General features: G+C 41.7%; 1 protein-coding gene across 2 annotated transcripts in view; it reads left to right on the top strand.

Annotated features, from left to right (window-relative positions):
• LCP1 (lymphocyte cytosolic protein 1) overlaps window positions 1-19,011 on the top strand; it is a 50,644-nt gene extending 31,633 nt beyond the window's left edge. For both annotated transcript variants that reach the window (XM_054848357.1, XM_054848367.1), the window contains exons 3-16: window positions 301-452; window positions 1,210-1,339; window positions 2,608-2,740; window positions 3,347-3,428; window positions 5,230-5,395; window positions 8,854-8,996; window positions 11,034-11,129; window positions 11,658-11,853; window positions 12,548-12,626; window positions 12,845-12,959; window positions 13,783-13,916; window positions 14,914-15,037; window positions 15,946-16,070; window positions 17,517-19,011. In XM_054848357.1, the coding sequence (XP_054704332.1) occupies window positions 301-452; window positions 1,210-1,339; window positions 2,608-2,740; window positions 3,347-3,428; window positions 5,230-5,395; window positions 8,854-8,996; window positions 11,034-11,129; window positions 11,658-11,853; window positions 12,548-12,626; window positions 12,845-12,959; window positions 13,783-13,916; window positions 14,914-15,037; window positions 15,946-16,070; window positions 17,517-17,649 (1,808 nt within the window). In that variant the 3' untranslated portion in view covers window positions 17,650-19,011. The remainder of the gene's footprint in view (window positions 1-300; window positions 453-1,209; window positions 1,340-2,607; window positions 2,741-3,346; window positions 3,429-5,229; window positions 5,396-8,853; window positions 8,997-11,033; window positions 11,130-11,657; window positions 11,854-12,547; window positions 12,627-12,844; window positions 12,960-13,782; window positions 13,917-14,913; window positions 15,038-15,945; window positions 16,071-17,516) is intronic.
• Window positions 19,012-19,598: the final 587 nt, after the last annotated feature.

Here is a 19,598-nt window from a genome sequence, read left to right as displayed (position 1 = left end):
GTTTGTCTCTATATAAACATTGGAAAGTCAATTATATCCATCTAAACATAACTTTGTTAAGATATTACTATACGTCTAAAACACAAATTCATCACTGTGAGTTTTTGTTTGTTAAATGGTGATTGTAATTTTTTCTTGGGTGTGAATGACACTGCAGGGGTTGAAAATACTGGATTTCAGGATAACAAATCTTTATATATATAGTACACTTCCCCAGGTAAAATAAAAACAACAGCTTTTGTGTGCATGAAATTTCATTAGGCTGATGTAGAATCTAAATGTTTGCTTTAATCTTTGCAGATATCAGTGGGAACGGCTTTATCCACGCCAATGATTTAACAGATGTGTTGAAGGCAGCCAATCTCCCTCTCCCAGGATATAAAGCCAGAGAACTCATTCAGAATTTGACAACCACGGGGGATGGCAGGATCAGTTTTGATGAATTTATTTCAGTAAGTAAGATGTTATTTATTTAGTAAGTAAGATGCCAGGTGGGATGCTCAAGGTGGTCCCCAGGGCACAGCAGAGGCACAAGCACAAGGTCTCATGGGCACCTAGTTAATCCAAGGAGTCCTCTCAATGGAAAAAATGAGCGTAGGAGGTAACCAAACTAGAATTCCTGCAATTAACTGAGACAATTTACATGAATGCAGCTGTGTGAAGAGACTTAATATCTTTCTGTTTGGTTAATGCAGCGGGATGAAGTTTTCCAGCTATAAGTTGCAAAAATATTATGTTCTAGCTAGATGCTTACAAAAAATTTTAGCAGATTGAAACTGAAAACTTTATGGGGCATATTTTTCTATTAAAAAGCTGTTTCTTTTTCTGGTCTGAACTGGGACAAAAGCAAATGCTAAAATAGTGGAGTTTCCCTTGGGATGGAGAAACAGATTTTTACTTCTCCTTTCTTCAAACTGAAATTGTTAAAGGCCCTCCTCCTGCACATTTTAGCTCCATGGTTTCATAACATGTATGTTTCTGTTACTTAGATGACCTTTGTTCACTGCTTTGACAACTTAAAAGCTGTGTATGATCCTGTTCCACCACAGCAGATGATACACAAAGTTTACACAGAAACTCACTGAATAACACACAAGCTGTCCTTGCCTATGTATGAAGCATAGAGGAGGTGTCTCCTGGCCCAAAAGCTCACTGTTTTGTCTTGGTTTAATCTGCCGAAATTTTAAAACTGCCTCTTGTGCTTGAAAGATTTTCCAAAACCTGAAGAGTGATGACGTTGCTAAGTCATTCCGAAAACAAATCAACAAAAAGGAGGGGATCTGTGCTATCGGTGGGACATCCGAGCAGTCCAGTGCTGGCACACAACACTCTTACTCAGGTAGGTACAGCTGTCCTATACTGATAGCAACAAGGGACAAGTGTGCCCTTGGAGATCACCTGCACCTTATCTTGGTGCAAACCCAGGTGCTCTGGCCTCGGTGAGCTTCGGCGGCTGTTCAGGCGAGGCTGGTGCAAGGCAAAGAGCTGTGAAAGTGACAAAGCACCAGAGCAGGGTCTTTGTAAAAAATAGTGTGAGCCGGTTTACTGAGGTGGGCAGAGCTGTGGAAGGAAGCTCCAGCCGTCTTAGCTTCCCTTACCATAAAGGCATTGCAGCCCTGCTGGAGAACAGCCTCCTGTCACAGCTGCAGCAGCACAAGGTCTGGCCCATTGCTGTCCCCACTTACCGGCGAGTCAAGGCATGGGTTCCCCGCTATTGCTAACCTATTTCCTTGTACATTTTACCAATTCTTTGGTAGTTTCTCTGTAAACTCACCTGTAACCAAATGGTTCCTGACCTATTTCTAAAGAGGGCATGACCCCATCAGGGCTCTTCTCCCAGCCCGTTTCTCCAAGCTGAAGGTTTGGGGCAGCCATGATTGCTTCTGCTGCTTCCTGGGCAGCTCCACAGGGAGGAGGTCCCACCCTTGGCTGTCTTCTTCAGGGACAGGGAACTCTGGAGAATGGGGAACAAAGGATGCTTCCAAGGTCTCCACCCACCTGAGCACAGAGGACACCTTCTCTGAGCTTCTGGGGGTGGTGTGAGCTGCTGCTGGTACAGGGCAGCTACATTACAGCCCTGGGACTACAGGGAACATTTGCCCATTACCCTCTGAATGCTCCTTGTAGGAGTTCAATACACCCTGGCCACGCTCTTCTAGATATTCCACACATAGAGGGTGTAATGTACAATAAAGACTTCACTTATTTGAACTTATTTGAAGTTATGTGGGATTTCAATTTAATAGAGTGATACAACAATGCATTCAAATTACAGTGCAAGTACAAATTACACTTAGCAGAGCATAGCGACTGCAACATACAGTTGAATCACATGAACTTCACTACCAATCTCTATAATAGGTCTGCCCTCATGACACTGGGCAACCCCAGTCAGTGGGAAGGAGTATGGAAGGAGTATTAACCATCTCAAGCCCATTGCTGTCTTGAGATCATTTGCCTGTCTCCTCAGAGCCTTCTTACCTTGTAGGAGTTCACTGATCAGTCACACTGATGAGAGTCTTCTCCCCCAGGAGTTCTGCCTTTATAAGTGAAACGATTGTAGAGGTACTGCACAACAAACTGATGGATTTAATGTTGTGTCCACAGAGGAAGAAAAGTATGCCTTTGTCAACTGGATTAATAAAGCCCTTGAGAAGGACCCTGACTGTAAACACGTGGTCCCAATGAATCCAGAAACAGATGACCTCTTCCAGGCTGTTGGTGATGGCATAGTGCTTTGGTAAATAATACCTATCTTTCTCACAAATAGGAACCATGAGTCTCTAGAAGCTCACACCTCTGCTTACATGGAAGCTGCTGACTTTACATTAAGCTTATGAGTCTTTGCAGATTCAGAGCCTTAATAATGCTATCGTTTTGCATTTGTTGTTTTTTTTTCTTTTCTCTTTGAAAATATAAAGCTTCTTTCATGTTAAATGAGCATTTGTCTTTGCCTCCAGACCCTTGCAATAAGATTAAGTCAGAGAAATTTGAGGAGTTAGTTGGTTTTATTTTTGTCCAACTTTTTGGGGTTCACATGAAGCAGCACAAGATAGTGAGTGTTTTCACAGAAATTTTCTGCACAGTAAACTTCTCACACAACTTCACCTTGTGGGATTTTTGGCCTCACACCTACAGTACAATCTGCACATGACCCAAAAGAATTTCTCGAGTATTGCGTATGTGCCTGTGTGTGTACGTGCAAAACCAGAGGCTGACTATCTATATTTGTTCAGTAACTGTCCAGCTCTTTGACTTGTCCTATGGTGTAGCGACAAAAGGTATATTGTATTTTGTGCACACATAGCTAGTAGTGTATTTCTTGTTGTTTTTAATTTATTTCCAGTAAGATGATCAACTTTTCAGTGCCAGATACCATTGATGAGAGAACAATCAACAAAAAGAAACTCACGCCCTTCACAATACAGGTACTAAAGATTCTTTGCTTTTCCCCTTAGGATGCTTTGATATAATAACTTAAAAGCAAATGCTGGAGATAACATGCTCCTGCCCAACACAATCAGGCAAAGTAGTTTGTGCCAAAGTGAGATGCTCAGGTCCATGTCATAAAGACATAAAGACTTTATATTTCTGCTTCTTTCCAAACATATGAGCAATCTGACTGAACAAACTGTGTTTATATTTGCACTTTAACCCAATATATAATGTTTACCAGTTCAAAGCTTTAGATACCTTTGTGGTAGATGCCATACGAATGTAGGAGCAAATAGATAATAAGGTCACCAGTTCCAGTTGGAGTAGCTCTCAGAAGGCTGAACCTCACATCCAAGGTCACACAGGCATGGCCATGGACTGGCAGTCTGATGTCCTCACCAAAACATTAACTGTGATCCAGAGAGTAGCATGGTATGCAACATGCCTGAGATGGGACCATAGCCTTTGCCCGCCTTCTAGTCCATGCTATTTCACCTTGAATACAGAATCCCTTCTTTATTTCTATTACGTGCACATGTATATAAATTAAAGATTGGACAAAAAAAGTTAATTTTCACCTATTTAAAGTCTATCGTGTTTCTCACTCAGTGGTATGTGGAGAGATATTTTTATATGAACAGCATCTATGTATCTGGGTACAGAATATAAATAGATATATGGAATAGATATGAACCTAACCCAGTTTAGCCCTCAGCTACTCTGATTTGATGGAACATTAGCCAGGCTCAAGTAAGCTCAGAAGCCATTAAATTGGATTTTTATGCTGTATACCACATTTTTCAGTTCTAATCATTTTGGTCAGCAGCATAGCTTAGTGATGCAGCTCAGATCAATCCCTGTCACATGTAGACATGATTTGATCAATATAGCTTCCACTTTAACTTAACCCTTTTACAGCTGTCTGGTGGAGAAAAGGTAATTAATTTGAAACGCTCCAATTTTTTTAGCTTATGAGCACTATAACTCTGTCTGCATTTTGTATCTAATCAAATCTCTCTGTCATGCCAGCAGTGATTAAATTCATGTGAAAAATTGCAAATCTGTGTGATAAATTATATTTTCCAGGCTTCTTTGCCTGCTTTACTTGCCCTCTGTTTACCAAGCCACCGTTTTTAAATAGTGCAGACATGTGGGTCAGAGTTTATTTTACCCTTTGTTTTAAATGGGAATGAAGTGGTGAAGGAATATAACATTCCTGAAACATCACTTTATTTCTGCCCCTCGCTGTGAATCACAGAATCCCTCCACTTCTGCTGAACACTTCCAGACCAGGACTCTGTACTCCAAAGTTCAAAAAGAAAATATCCAGGCTTGACCAATTCTGACCTTGGCTGAACTGCAAGGTTAAAAACTCAACAGGTCTATTCATACTGATTCTTATGACACATTGCCAGCCAGCAACTTATTTGTATCTTAGCTGTTAGGGCTTTTGCATTGTGCTTAGGGAGAGCCGAACCTGGAATATCTGCTGGTCAGCTGGGTTGTAGCTCCCTCATTCCTCCATCTGTGCAAGACTGAGTGGAGGAGAGCTTGCCCCATGCTGAAGCTAAGCCTACACTTGAACGTGTGCTTGTGCATTAGCTATAGGGAGAGCCTGGCTTTGATAACCAGGGCTGAGCCAGGACATCACTGTGAATGCAGACACATGCTCTGAGCTCCAATGCCTTGTGACACGGTATCTTTTGCCTTTGCCAAAGGTTTTGGCTGTGCTCCCTTCCTGTATCCTCAGCTTTCCAGTCACTGCATTATTTGGAAGTTCTCTTCTTTCCTTAGGAAAATCTGAACCTGGCCCTGAACTCCGCTTCAGCCATTGGGTGCCATGTTGTTAACATTGGAGCTGAAGACTTAAAAGAAGGGAAACCTTACCTGGTTTTGGGTCTTTTATGGCAAGTCATCAAAATTGGACTCTTTGCTGACATAGAAATCAGCAGGAATGAAGGTATGTATGGGTCTTCATTTCAGTGCTCCATGATTATCACTGAACAGTCTTTAGGATAAAGCTGTTTTTTTAAAAAATTCTTAATTCGATGTTTTCTTCAAGTATTTGTTGCCTGTCTTCTTGACTGCTCTAATTTCCCTTGGTCTTCACAAGTTCCAGCACTCCAAAGTCCAAGAGTGTGTTTAGGTTTGTGTGTGCAGAGCCAATCTTATGCTCATCGGGTCAGGAATGATGGTCTACACCCAAGTATATTGGTGTTTTGGCACTAAATCTGGGATAAGGAAACGTTACACTGCATTCAGGAAGCTTTGCTCTTTTCTTGCTCTTGATTGCCAAACATCTCCTCTTTCTTTGTGAAATCAGAATTATAGACTCACAGAATAATTTAGGCTGGAAGGACCTCTGGAGGTCCACCCTGGAGGTCCTCTGGTTCAACTATCCAGCTACCCACTTACAGCAGTACCAGTCTCAAGGTTAGATGAGGTTACTCAGGGCCTTTTCCAGTGCGCTCTGGGCAGCCTGTTCCACAGCCCAATCACTCTTGCTGTGATTTTTTTTTCTTCTATCTAGTATGAACTTCACTTCCTGCACCTTGTGACTGTAACTTCTCATCCTTTTGCTGTGAATACGGGGAAAATATAGATCTGGCCCCTCTATAATTGTTGAAGACAATACTTGTTCCCCTTTCAGACCTCTTTCCAGGCTAAACAAACCGAGTTTTCTCATCCTCTTCTCATGTATCACATACTCCAGCCCAACCATCTTGGTCTCCCTCCACTAAAACTGCTGCAGTTTGTCAATGTCTCTCTCGTACTGGGGAGCCCCAAACTGGACACAGTACTCCAGATGTGTCTCACCAGTACCAAAATTCTCCATGAAATATCTTCAGCGTGAGGCTGTGGGTGTGTACATGCAGTCCACATGGCACCTCATCTTGCTGCTTTGTTCCCTGTGCCTCTGGATAGTCCACTCAACCAACAGTGACACTTCTTTCCTCCAGTTACCACGCAGGTGTTACCTTCATTGCTTCACCCCTTGCATATTTCTATCCCTTTCATAGCTAGAGCCACCAGTTTCCAGATTTTGCAGTTCCCATTCCTTTGTAGGCAGCCTTACCCTGCTTAATAGCTATTTTTCTCTTTCTGGTATTTTCTCCTTCACTTCTCATATGAGACTTCAGTTTGTCAGGGTAGACAAGCCAAGATCATTTTGATTTCTTTTCAGGTTCTTTCCTTCCCAGATAGCCCTTCTCTGAAGCTGTTCCAGGTGAATTTCCCCTTTTTTGAATATGGGACACTGTATTTCCAATGAGTTCTCATGAGCACACAGTATCAAGGCAGTAATACATCCCAATCTCTATGGGAAATACCTGGGATATACACTAATATCATGTTTGGTTTTCCCCTGGTCATATCACATGGTGGATCAGAGTAGCTCGGAAGACATGTAATACACTGAAGTTGTTCTCATCCTTTGTTTGTATAAGCTTTTAGCTAATAGCAGTTATTCATATCAATTCCCTAGTGAATGTCTTTGAACATGGCACTACTAAATTACATTCTATTTTTATTAGTCATCTAGTTCTTTCTGTCTGATATCCTGAACTTCCTCTGTATTGACTACGCCACCTAGTGAATATAATCATCAAATTTTTAGCACATTGCTAGTATTTGTGCCAAGTTAATTGATGAAAAAAAAAAAAGGAAAACATTAATCCAAAAATCAATCTGTTATCAACTCCACAAGAATCCTTCTTCCAGCCTACTCTCTCAATGTTAATATTGTTCTCTTCATAAAATCCACTGTCTACTTTCAAATGCTTCTATTATCACCTTCTAGTTCAGTTTAACCACATAGTACCCTATATAAAATTATCTATGGAACTCCAGATACAGTAGGTCTCCACTATTACTTTTATGTAGCAAATCCATTTTCTTTCAAGTAATGACAAAAGACCATAGAATCATAGAATCGTACAACCATACAATCATAGAATGGTTTGAGTTGGAAGCGACCTCAAAGATCATCTAGTTCCAACCCCCCTGCCATGGGCAGGGACACCCTCCACTAGACCAGGTTGCCCACAGCCCCATCCAACCTGGCCTTGAACATTTCCAGGGATGGGGCCTCCACAACCTCTCTGGGCAACCTGTGCCAGTGCCTCACCACCCTCATAGAGAATAATTTTTTCCTAGTATCTAATCTAAATCTACCCTCCTTCATCTTAAAAAGGCTTAAAAAGATATCAGAAGGAGATCAGAGTAGTGTGACACGCTCTCCCTTCTTATCACATAACAACTAGTTTGCATGTTATTAGTTGTTCTTTTCAAAACTTGTTCTAAAGCCTTTAGTGCTCCAGAGATCAGCTGAACATACTGCAGTTGCAAGAGTCTATCCTTCCCTCCTGCCTCTTCCTCCTTTTATGAACATAACTGCTATGTTAATGTTTCTATAAATAGGGTATCTTCTCCAACTGACAGATGAGTTAACCCTATTGGCCCATGAGCCCATAAAGTCATATGGAAGTTCTTCAGCATACCTCTGTGGATCCAGTTTCAGTGTGAAAGTCACTGAGATTTCTTTCATCTAAGCTGCAGAAAGTCTGTGTTGATTTTTTCATTCCCATCTTGCCCCTGTGCTTAACATCACTGCATCCAGCTCTGGAGCCCTCAGCACAGGAGAGACATGGAGCTATTGGAGCCAGTCCAGAGGAGGGCCACAAAAACGATCAGAGGGCTGGAGCACCTCTCCTGTGAGGACAGGCTGAGAGAGTTGGGGTTGTTCAGCCTGGAGAAGAGAAGGCTCCAGGGAGACCTTACTGTGGCTTTTCAGTACTTAAAGGGGGCCTATAAGAAAGATGGGGACAAACTTTTTAGCAGGGCCTGTTGTGATAGAACAAGGGATAGTTGTTTTAAACTAAAAGGGTAAATATAGGGTAGATATAAGGAAGAAATTTTTTACAATGAGGGTGGTGAGATGCTGGAACAGGTTGCCCAGAGAGGTGGTAGGTGCCCCATCCCGGGAAACATTCAAGGTCAGGTTGGAAGGGGCTCTGAGCAACCTGATCTAGTTGAAGATGTCCCTGCTCATTGCAGAGGGGTTGGACCAGATGACTTTTAAAGGTTCCTTCTAACTCAAACTATTCTATGATTCAATGATCCTGTTTTCATTAAGATCTGAGGCAAGGAAATCTGCTAGTTCTTAGACCACAATGAAATTGTCTTGTGTTTCTATATGATCCACTACTAGATACACAGCAAACAGCCTTGTCCTCATTTTATTGTTGAGAACCTTTTTTATGTCCTCTGTCATGCTAAACCAGCTTGAATTTTGGCAACATTTTGGTTGCTCACTTTTAGAAACTAGGGTAGCAAAATGTGTAAGAGAGAAAATAGTTATATATTCTCTTCTACAAGTATTCACAACGTCATTAATTTTTTCATTTTTTCCCTGTTTAGCCTTGATCGCTCTTCTGAGAGAAGGAGAGAGCCTGGAGGATCTGATGAAGTTGTCTCCAGAGGAACTGTTGCTGAGGTGGGCAAACTATCACCTGGAGAATGCGGGATGTAACAAAGTCAACAACTTCAGCTCAGACATCAAGGTATGAGAAACACTGGCCAACAACAGCAAAACAGCAGCTCCATACCCAAATCCCTGTCCTCCAAACAGGGATTTTGCACTGAAACAATCCAAGCAGCTGAGACTGCTCTGCTGAACACATGGAGCGGGGTACATAAAATCATTTTAGTGGGATTTACCTTTCCTCTCAGTAGTATTCCTCCTCCTCCTGACTTCCCAGTCATCACTGCCAGCCCCAGCACACCAAACATCTGGGAAAGGAATGGCTGCTGGCTCTGGACAGGGCATACGGACTCTACCGCTGTATTTTCAGTTGCCTGCCTCTATTGCTCTCCTCCTTCTTAAATGTCCTTAAATGCCTCTTGACCTGGGACCTTACCCAGACATGTAACTAGGTGTAGGGGAAGAGGATGGGGCTCTTCCAATTCCCCTACTTGATCTTTCCTTCAGTACAGCACCTGGGTTATGTGCTTCTCCGTCCCAACCTTTGCTATAACCCTGCATGCACTTACCTGCAAGTTTTAAATCAGTGAGTCTATTCTAAATAATATAGCTAGATGGGGCGGCACTTGCAAGGATGGATCTCTAGTCCGTGCAGAATATTTCACATACTTGGGACTTCATGGACTTGTGGATGCAGATTTCAGCAGAGCTTTCTCTGTAGGACCTTCATTCTTCCTAGACAGATGTATTTGAACCTCAGTGGTACACACTGATGAGTTTCAGACACTAAAGCTACGGTGTGAGCATCCCAGTGCTGTAGGGGATATATGAGGGAGGGTGTCTGAGCTGGATTCCAGGCAAGCCAGGGGCTTGCCGGCACACCGACCTCACCAGCCATGACCCAACCTGCCCACTCCCAGCATAGCACAGGAAAAGCCCCGCTTAAGAGCTGCCTGGTTGTAGGCTTCACCAGGAACTGAAGCATGAAAAGTCATTTACCATGACTTACTTGATATACAGGAAAAAAAAAACCACTAGAGAAGGCAACAGGAGAGTCTGAGAGTCACATTTGACAATACAATTTTTATTGTAACAGATTTTGGTTCACTGGGTGGAGGTGACTGGAGGATATCCATGGAAAGGGAAGGGAATGGAGTCTTTCCCATCTTTCTGTAGGCTGGCCAAGAGAACCATAATGCAACTGATTAAATCATCTTTGCAATTGAAAGATAAATCACACTTACCATATTTACAGTTGGAAAATAAGGTGCAAGTTTACCTCTCAGAGGCCAGCCTTTACAGCCATTCTCTAATTGTGTCTCTCCACCTCCCTTCTGTTATAAATAACCATTTCTGGATATGGTGGATAGTAAAGCAGATGTATAAGATTTAAAACAAATCAGGTAATCTGCTTTATATTTTGAAGAGTATTAGTTGGGTTAGTTAGTCAAGTCTCTAGACACTAACATGTATCTTTATTTTTAGTTCTTTGAATTATTTCTGAAGTGAGATTAATATTTTCCACACGTGGAAGCAACATTACATTTCATAAAATATTAAAGACACAACATGTTAAATCCTTGTCTTGTTCCTGCCTTTTTGCCTGAAAAATGCTGATACTGTTGTCGGTTTTAACTTTTGTCCTTGAAAACTATGCTTTCTCTTCCATAACTGTTCTAGCATTGCTTTGAAATCCGCTTTAAACATCTGCTTTCTCCTTCTGCATTTTCTTTTATTAAATGCTCAGCAGCCTGACTTCTACAGCATTATAAAGGTATGCATTTTCTTATCTCTAATGTAATGTTCAGATTAAGTAAATTCTAATATCTCTTTGTTGTTGCTGTCCTTTCTGTAAGTGCAACACACAGCATTTTGTCTCGTGCGTTGAATGTTCTGCAGCATGTATATATTGGCTTAGGGAAGAAATAGATCCAGCAAATACAGCATAAAGTAGGAATTTCTAAGTGCCTCCAGCTTAATTAATTTAATTATGTAGCCCAATGTCTGATGTAATAAAAACGAAGCATGCAGGCACATTGTTCAGGAGAGCACTGGCGTGCAAAACCTGAGCTTTAGATGTAATTTTTCCTCCCTTTAATTTCTCTGTCTGTCACAGGACTCAAGAGCTTATTACCATTTGCTGAACCAAGTTGCCCCCAAGGGAGATGAAGAAGGCATTCCGGCTATTACTATTGACATGTCAGGATTAAGGGTAAGATGAGATAAGTTTAGAGTAAATGCCGATATTTTTTGTCTATTACTCGCATTGCTGGCCAACACAGAGTTGCACTGAGATGCCAGAACAAGCAAACTCTTTTTAGCATTGCAACATGATCTTGTATTTCAGAAATCAAAGCTTTCAAAGAATTAAATGATGTGTTTTGACTTTCATTAGATATTATCGCTGAAACCTTAACAACCGTTGAACCGCACTGATGAACTACTAATATGTAACAAGTATATTTAAATACATTTATTTGGGAATTTCATCAAACCATCTCCTTTTTTACGGAATATAACTGTAAAAGAAAGATGGTGAGATGGCTGGATTGCAGGTAAAGCCCATTTGAAAACACAGACCTGCTGTTACTAAAAGTGGGAAAGGAAATAGCTATAAATCCGACAAGGACCTGATTTAACAGCCCCACACCTAGCTCCACACCTGGAGACCCCAAGTGGGTCTTGCGTGCAGTGCCGGTTGGTGGGGTGAGGTTGACGGCCCCGTTTTCTGCCGGTGCAGGAGAAGGACGATGTGCAGCGAGCGGAGTGCATGCTGCAGCAGGCGGAGCGGCTGGGCTGCCGCCAGTTCGTCACGGCCACCGACGTCGTCCGGGGGAACCCAAAGCTAAACTTGGCCTTCATCGCCAACTTGTTCAACAAATACCCTGCCCTGCATAAGCCAGAGAACCAGGACATTGACTGGAGCTCTATTGAAGGTAAGGAAAATGCATATAAAGGGTGTTTCTGGCCACCCACGCCACAGTATCCCCAGCTCTGAGTTGATGATGTGTTATCCTAACCTTCTGTCCTTCAGACATATTTTCGCTGCACCATTAGCACAGGCAGCCTTGAGAAAGGGAGGCTGCTCTTCACCTGCATGTCGCTTCTGGTATTTTGGGGGACTGTTCTGTGGATAGCACATGTTGAAAGACAAAAATGTTTGTGGGATGTCTGAACCAATACGGACTATTGAGCATGCTTGTTAGTTAAAATCAGAGTTGATCTGGCATTCCCTTAATTGAGAACATAATTTAAAAATTAGATCTTGCATAAACCTGCTGCTTGCTTGCTCTGGGTTGGGGTCAGGACTGCCGTTGTACGCATCATTTGCTGAGCTCCAGTTCCTTCTGTCTCAGCCTCATAGTGAAACTGTTCATGCTAAGGCACGGGCTGTTCTTGAGTTCTTGAAGGCATTTGAAGGCTGATCTGTTGAAATACTATAATATATAGGGCATGAAGAAATATTACATGCTGCACTGTGCTCTCTTATTTCACATGTCAACCAGTGTCTCCTTCTGTTTATGGTTCAGTGTGCTGTAAATTCTGAGTTATGGTTTCATCACAAGACACTTTATTTTACTGGAGTGTTGTGTTTTGCAGGCCTGTCGATTGATGTATCTGTTGTTTTAGGTGAGACAAGGGAAGAGAGGACGTTCAGGAACTGGATGAACTCCCTGGGCGTTAATCCACGTGTAAATCACTTATACAGGTAAGAGGAGGTATTACACCTCCTTCAGATGATAAATACAGCCAGCAAAATGTTTACGAAAACATAAAAACTTTTGGGCCCTATAAGAATATATGTTTCTTTTTCTTTTTCTTTTTTTTTTGGTAGGAAACTACATTTACTTCTACTAATAGTTTAGTTGGGTTCCTTTCCTCTGTTCTTTGGACAATGATATATCTTTCTTTTTTTATTGTTTTCAGTGACCTGTCAGATGCCTTGGTTATCTTCCAGCTCTATGAAAAGATCAAAGTGCCAGTAGACTGGAACAGAGTGAACAAACCACCATATCCTAAACTGGGTGGCAACATGAAGAAGGTACAAAAAGCTGGAATAGCTCCAGTAGCGCTGCCTGATCCTCAAAGGATGTCTATATAATTTCAAACAGCAATGTGGACACTCATGTTGCTTGCAAGTCCCAAGTACAGCACATTAAATGATTTTTTGTCTAGTCAGTGAATAATTTTTCATCCTGAGAAAGAAACATACATTTGACTCACTGGCTCTGTTGACAGGTGAAGTAAAAAGACTTGATGCTTTTTGTGTCAATATTTAAAAACTGTATTTGCAGACCACTTTTGCTACTGTTTTAGTCACCAATCATAATGCATCTTCACTGTGAGTCATATGGCACCAGCTTAATTGCAGTTGTCTGGATCACTGCCCTCCACATCAAAGAAAGACAGTGATGATAAGCATTCTTGACCAGATGCCTCAAGAACCGATCACAGAATTGCTGCTAAATACAAAGCTTTCTCCCAGCTATCTGGATGAGTAATTCCATCCAGTTAGGCCAGAGTGATTAACTGACCTAAACTATTGACTAGGACACTAATCCTTTGTCTCCGCAATGCCATGATGCTTGATGTACCCATGAGCCATAGATTCGTATTTTCCAGGACAATCTGTTTTTTAGGCCCTGATGATGAAGTATGACATTTCCTTCTATGTTAACTGTTTACCATGGTATTTTTGGGATGGAACTGGCTTCTGGTAGTCAAACAGGTGTATTATCACAGAGCCCCAAAGCTCCTGTTTGCCCAGGAGGATCTGGGCTAAGCAATCCAAAGAATTTAAAGTAACACTGTCTTGTGTTTTTTCTGTATTTTTGAACCGTGCTAATTGACCCTGTCATTAACAGCTTGAAAACTGCAACTATGCAGTGGAACTGGGAAAGAATCAAGCCAAATTCTCCCTTGTTGGCATCGCTGGGCAAGATCTGAATGAAGGAAACCGTACGCTCACGTTGGCCTTAATCTGGCAGTTGATGAGAAGGTATGGCAGTCCGACACAAACTTCCAAGTGTTTTGGTATACTCAGTTTGCGTTGTAAATGTTTGCTGATGCTGTCACCGAGAAGGCTGTACAGGCTATAGCTTTCTCACTTTTCTGTTTGCACTTAAATGCAAAGACAGAGTAACCTTTTGCTCACTCGTAGTTAGGGATGCGATCAGGAAGCACATTATCTTGTGGGCAAGGCCATTGCAGTCAGCTCATGCAGAAGATTAATATTGTCACTCTCTGTATAGCACGAATAAATGTTCATTGCATGGAAGAGAGAAAAAGAAGTTGAAAGGTCTCTGTATCAGGGAATGAGGAGAATGTACTGGAAAAAAGGAATTGATGCAGAAGTTTTGTAATCTGCTACCTGAAGTGGATGCAACTCAGTAGCTGTCCCCGCTTTAATGTAATTCTGGATGTGTGTGTGTTTGTATGTGTGTTTAAGAGCTCCATAATTGGGTGTGAAGAGACCCAGTGGTTAGGAACTGAATACAGACTAAATTCAGCCTATAAAGCAAGGTATAGGTTTATCAGGCAGGTAATTAATCTAGGGATGTGGTGATTACTTACCTCAATTTGGGATGTCTTTCCAAGGTGTATGCTGACATATAAGCTTGTGTTTATGCAGAAGGTCAGCCTTAGATGAGCATAACAATTCCCTTCTGGCCTTAAGGTCAGTGATTATTTATTTAAGCACTATGAGAATGAGGGGTTTTACACCAAGATCCACTAAGAGGGACCTTTTAGTAATTTTGAGTATCAAAAACTTTTGACACTCCCAAACCAATGATTAGGGAACTGGGATCAGACCCATTAGATTAATTATCATGTTATATTATAATTCATATACACTGTGAGTGTGTGGGAAGCAGGGCAATATCAGGTCTAAGAGGACTGTTGGCGTGATCCCAGCCAAGCTGTGCATGTACAGCATGGTTCTGAGGTTACGGTAGGCTTTGAGCAAATGCAGGTATCCTGGCTTCCCTCTTAAGGTACACCCTGAATATCCTTGAAGACATTGGTGGTGGAGAGAAGGTCAATGATGAAATCATTGTCAGCTGGGTCAATGAAACACTGATTGCAGCCGGGAAGGATTCAACCATCTCCAGTTTCAAGGTATAGTTTTTTGTTAGAATTTGCTGCTTAGGAATCTTATATTCAGTGTGTTTGTGTGTATGTCATATATGTTGCCTGTATATAGATGTACATATGCATATACGTGCACACACTACATTATGATATAATTAACTACATAGTTTGGTTATTTTTCATTCCCTTTTAAAGGCATGTTCAGATATACAGATTTTATTCCAGGGGCTTTATTATGAAAAGGTAACAGAAACATGATATGAATGTAAGAGGAAACACCTTGAATGCCAGTTTGACATAGGAAATCAAAGTGTGGAGCCAGGAACGATGACTGGAATTAAGGAACTGTTGTGCTGTTGGTTATTAAACAATACCAATTACAAATGACAGTATTAAAAAGAACAATAGCAATACTTTTACAATCTGGTAGTACCATTCGGGGCTCCTTGCCCTATTTTGCAATGTACCATATAAACACAGAGACAGACCAGTTCCAGAGAGCTTCTAGTTTTGCTAACGCATCTGTGACACTTCCCAAGCTGGGCAACACAGCAAATGTAAATCAGCAGTTTGCACCAGGCGAGGACAGATCCATCAGACTTCATGTAATGAGCTGAGGAGTCACGCAGCTGGTCCCCTTCGCACCTCCCATCAGTAGACGTGTATCAGTGTCATCTCCCCACAGGAAGCAAATTCACTAGCCCAGCACCCCATCTTTTGCTTTAATGATGTCTCATCCATTGCAGGGGGAAAAAAAAAAAAATCCTTGAAAGGGTTCTTAGTCTGCCTTAAATGAAAAGCGATGCTAAGTAGCCCTTTGTGAAGATCTAAAAGGTATTCGACTAAGCTGTCCATTGCTCTCGAGCCTAGACTCTGGCTTTGTGGGAAATCTGTCATCCTGTTCTTGCATCTAATTTTATTTTTCATCTATGCAGGACAGCAAAATCAGCACCAGTATGCCAGTCCTGGATCTCATTGATGCCATTCAGCCAGGATCAATCAAATATGACCTCTTGAAAACAGAGGACCTGAATGATGAGGAGAAACTAAATAATGCTAAGTACGTTCGTGCCAAGTGACACTTAACTCGGGTTACCTGCTCAGGCTTGCCTGACTCTGTCTTTGGAAACTGCTCTGCTATCATTCTCATCTGGCACAACCTCAACTGAGAAATACCTCCAGAGTTAGAAGCATGAAGGCTAGGAGTTAGGCAGTAAAAAAGACTATCAATGGAAATGAAGTGTGTAATGTTATAATTCCTGCTTTATAATTCCCTTGAAGGGATCAAAATCACTTGGCTTCACAAGCTCCTATTTTCTCTCATTAAATTTAAAATTCTTTCAGAGATCAGAGAACAATGCCAACAATAGTGAGCCATAGAAACCAGTGATTAGAGGTCATGGTACCTCTTTAGTCACAGGTGGAACAAGGGCATATTTAAGAGAGAAGGGGGAGGACAGGATTCATGACTGAAAAACTGATTTTATCAATGTGGATATTGATCTTTTTTTCTTGAGTGCAAACCATTTCCTAGCAGAGCGCCAATCTTGGGGGCATCTCCCTTTCCTTTCAGAGTTATACAGATCACCTCCCAGCCTGGCCATCAGTTTAGCTTCTCCTTTGCCATATGGCAATAACAAAAGAGAAGAGGATGACTGTAAGGCAATCAGAACTGCCATCATTTTTATAAAGACTTTTCCCACTGCTCTTTCCCCCTTCCATTTCCTACCATCTGCTCTCTTTCTTTCCTTGCAATCCTACATGTGCTTCTCTCCATACTTGATTTCTTCATCCCTCTGCTGATGCTTTCCTCTTTTCCCTTCCTTTTCTTCACCCCTCTCTCCCCCAATATGTTTCTCTGCATTTTTGGGAGAATTTCAAAAATGTATGTGCTCTGCAGTGGGAAGAACCTGGGATTTTCTAGCTTTTTTTCATGAAAAAATAGAGAGAAGAGACATACCCACTGGAGAACAGCCAGTAGCCATGCAACAGTGCACTCTGAGCATGGAGACGGGAAGGTCAGCTTGCAAATTCTGGGTGTGACTCAAGCAGAAGATAAGTCCCTGAATGTTGATTTCCAACAACACTGATCTCCATCAACATCAGCCTTCTGCTTTCCATCCTTGTGTATTTATGCACAAAGACCAAGTTAGAGATTGAGGAGGAGCAAGACCAGAGTGGCTGGTTGTGAGGATAATATTTCAGGGGATAGGAGACTAAATGTTTCATAGCAGAGTTTGACCTGCAGTGTCCCGTGCTGCAGGTAATCAGTGCTCTAATCATCAGGGAATACACTCCACCTTTTACTAGAAATTCAGTTCTCTATGAACCTCTTTCATACATTCGTATAGAAAAGTTTAATTTTGATGAATCAGTAAGGAAGTTCCCAACCCACTCTACTATTGATCATGTTAAAAACTTCTTAACAGAGGGAAAATTAATGCTACTGCACTGATTTATTTATTTCTCTGTTGTTTTTGTGGTTTTTTTCACCCCTGCAATGCAGATATGCCATCTCTATGGCAAGAAAAATTGGAGCAAGAGTCTATGCCCTTCCAGAAGACCTGGTTGAAGTAAAACCCAAAATGGTCATGACAGTGTTTGCTTGCCTTATGGGAAAAGGCATGAAGAAAGTTTAAAGCACAAAAGACTTGTACTGATGCCTGGTATTCACCCTTTTGATTCCCTCAAACTGGATGCTCTTCTCCGTATCAAGGAAAAATGCAAGGTGCTCATGCTTTTCAGGTGTGAATGTTATACACAGTTCCCGATCGTACAAAAGTTGTGTATCTGAGTGTATCCAGGAAATGTTTTGTTTTGAACAGTAACATGTGCTTGATTTCTTTGCCTTATTTTCCACTTTGCTAGATATACCCATTTCATATTCCTGAATAAGTTTTCAATAGCGAGGCCTATACATATCCTTTTATTAATGGATACCAGGGTTTTCTGTCAGAGGTCACCTGGAGATCTTTGTCTTGGAATGTACGGACAGCTTTTAGGATTATGAAATGTTATATACTGCTTCTGCCTGAAAATGTCTTCATGCTTTTGGTAGCATTTCTGCCATACTTTCCTTCGGTTTGCACCCAGGATAACAGAAAGGGTTTCCCCAAGCCAATGCAAGTATTAGTGACTATGTTTTTGGAACAGTACGATCCTCTTAGGAAATTCTTGTAGAAAGAGACAAGTGTTTGGGGTCTGCGATGTGTTGCTGGTATGTAATCTGAGCAGTACTTTTCCCTGCAAGTTATGCCTCTGCCATCAGTGGCATTACTCACAGAGTACGTTACTACTCACTGAAAAAACCATACCTTAACCTGGTCCTCCAAGAACACCAAAATCTGGAACCTTTGCCAGAAATGCTCTCCAAAGGATAATTCATTTTTATGTCACAATACACTTAAAACATAAGCAGATCGCAAAGCATGATAGAAATGAAAAACATGTTAAAGAAACTAAGGGGATATACCCAGTTAGTAGCAATATAAGTGAACCAAAGGGATGCAGAATGATATATTTATGATGGGGTGAATAAAAATTAAACTCTCTTAACTTCACAGACTTGCACTCAAAGGGCTGTGGCCCTGGTTCAGGAGAGCATTTAAATCTGTGCTTGCATATGAAACACATACTAAAATGCTTCCCTGAACCCAGGCTGGGATCCTCAAAGGAGCTAAATCAGCTAGCTTTGCAGCTAACAAGGCGCTGTCAGTTTGCCTCAGTCAAGGACCTAGCCCCATCTGCGGATAGTCAGTAGGTTATATTTGCACTGAATCTCTTCCTTGGCATAAGTCATTTACTGTTCTGGCCTTTACACGGATTTTACTGTGGTGAAATGCAGAAGGAGGGAATTTTGCCTTAATGCAATCCCGTTGACACAGTCTCAGTCCCCTCCCTCTTCTCCTCCCGCCCCTCCAGCCCCTTCAGAATTGCCTTAATAAAAACCAATATTCAATAACATGAGAAGTCTCTCCAAATAAATATTCTATAAAGTCAAATGTGTAGTCTTTCCTTTCAGTAATGCATGTGCTAATGGGGAAATGTGTATCATATAGCTGAAATGGGGATAGATTTTTTTAAAAAACACTGTGGGCTCGCTAAGGATGTGTCTTCCATATTGTTATTGAAACCACAGACTGCAGAAATCAGGAAGCATTATTTCCTAGGTCATTTCTGTACCTGCCACTCTGAGGCACTGTGCTCAGATGGGACACTGTGCTGGCTGGACCTGCTGCCTGACCCGGTACAATTTTCCCCATTCAGCGCAATACCTGTCATCCTCTTCCCTTGCTCATATACCCATAAATTTTGCTTTTTTATGTATTCTGCAATGCAGATGTGCCACTTGATTTCTGTACTAACGGTCAGATCCTGTTCCTGATTGATCTGGCTGCCCCGTTCCTCTCATGAAGCTATCTGTGTATTTAATACAGGGTGGGAAAGGAACGGCATCCCAAGGCCAGTCCCGTCTGGTCACAATATTTCCCAGTGCTGGCAGAGGAGGAGAACATTTTGAGTGTTATACAATGGAGATGTCACCCCAGACTATTACCCATCAAGGGGGAGTGTCATGGTTTTACCCCAG

This window comes from Grus americana, chromosome 1 (assembly GCF_028858705.1).
Source record: "Grus americana isolate bGruAme1 chromosome 1, bGruAme1.mat, whole genome shotgun sequence".
NCBI classification, from domain to species: Eukaryota; Metazoa; Chordata; class Aves; order Gruiformes; family Gruidae; genus Grus; species Grus americana.
Note: the sequence above shows the minus strand (reverse complement) of the source record. Positions and strands in the feature narration are given on the sequence as shown.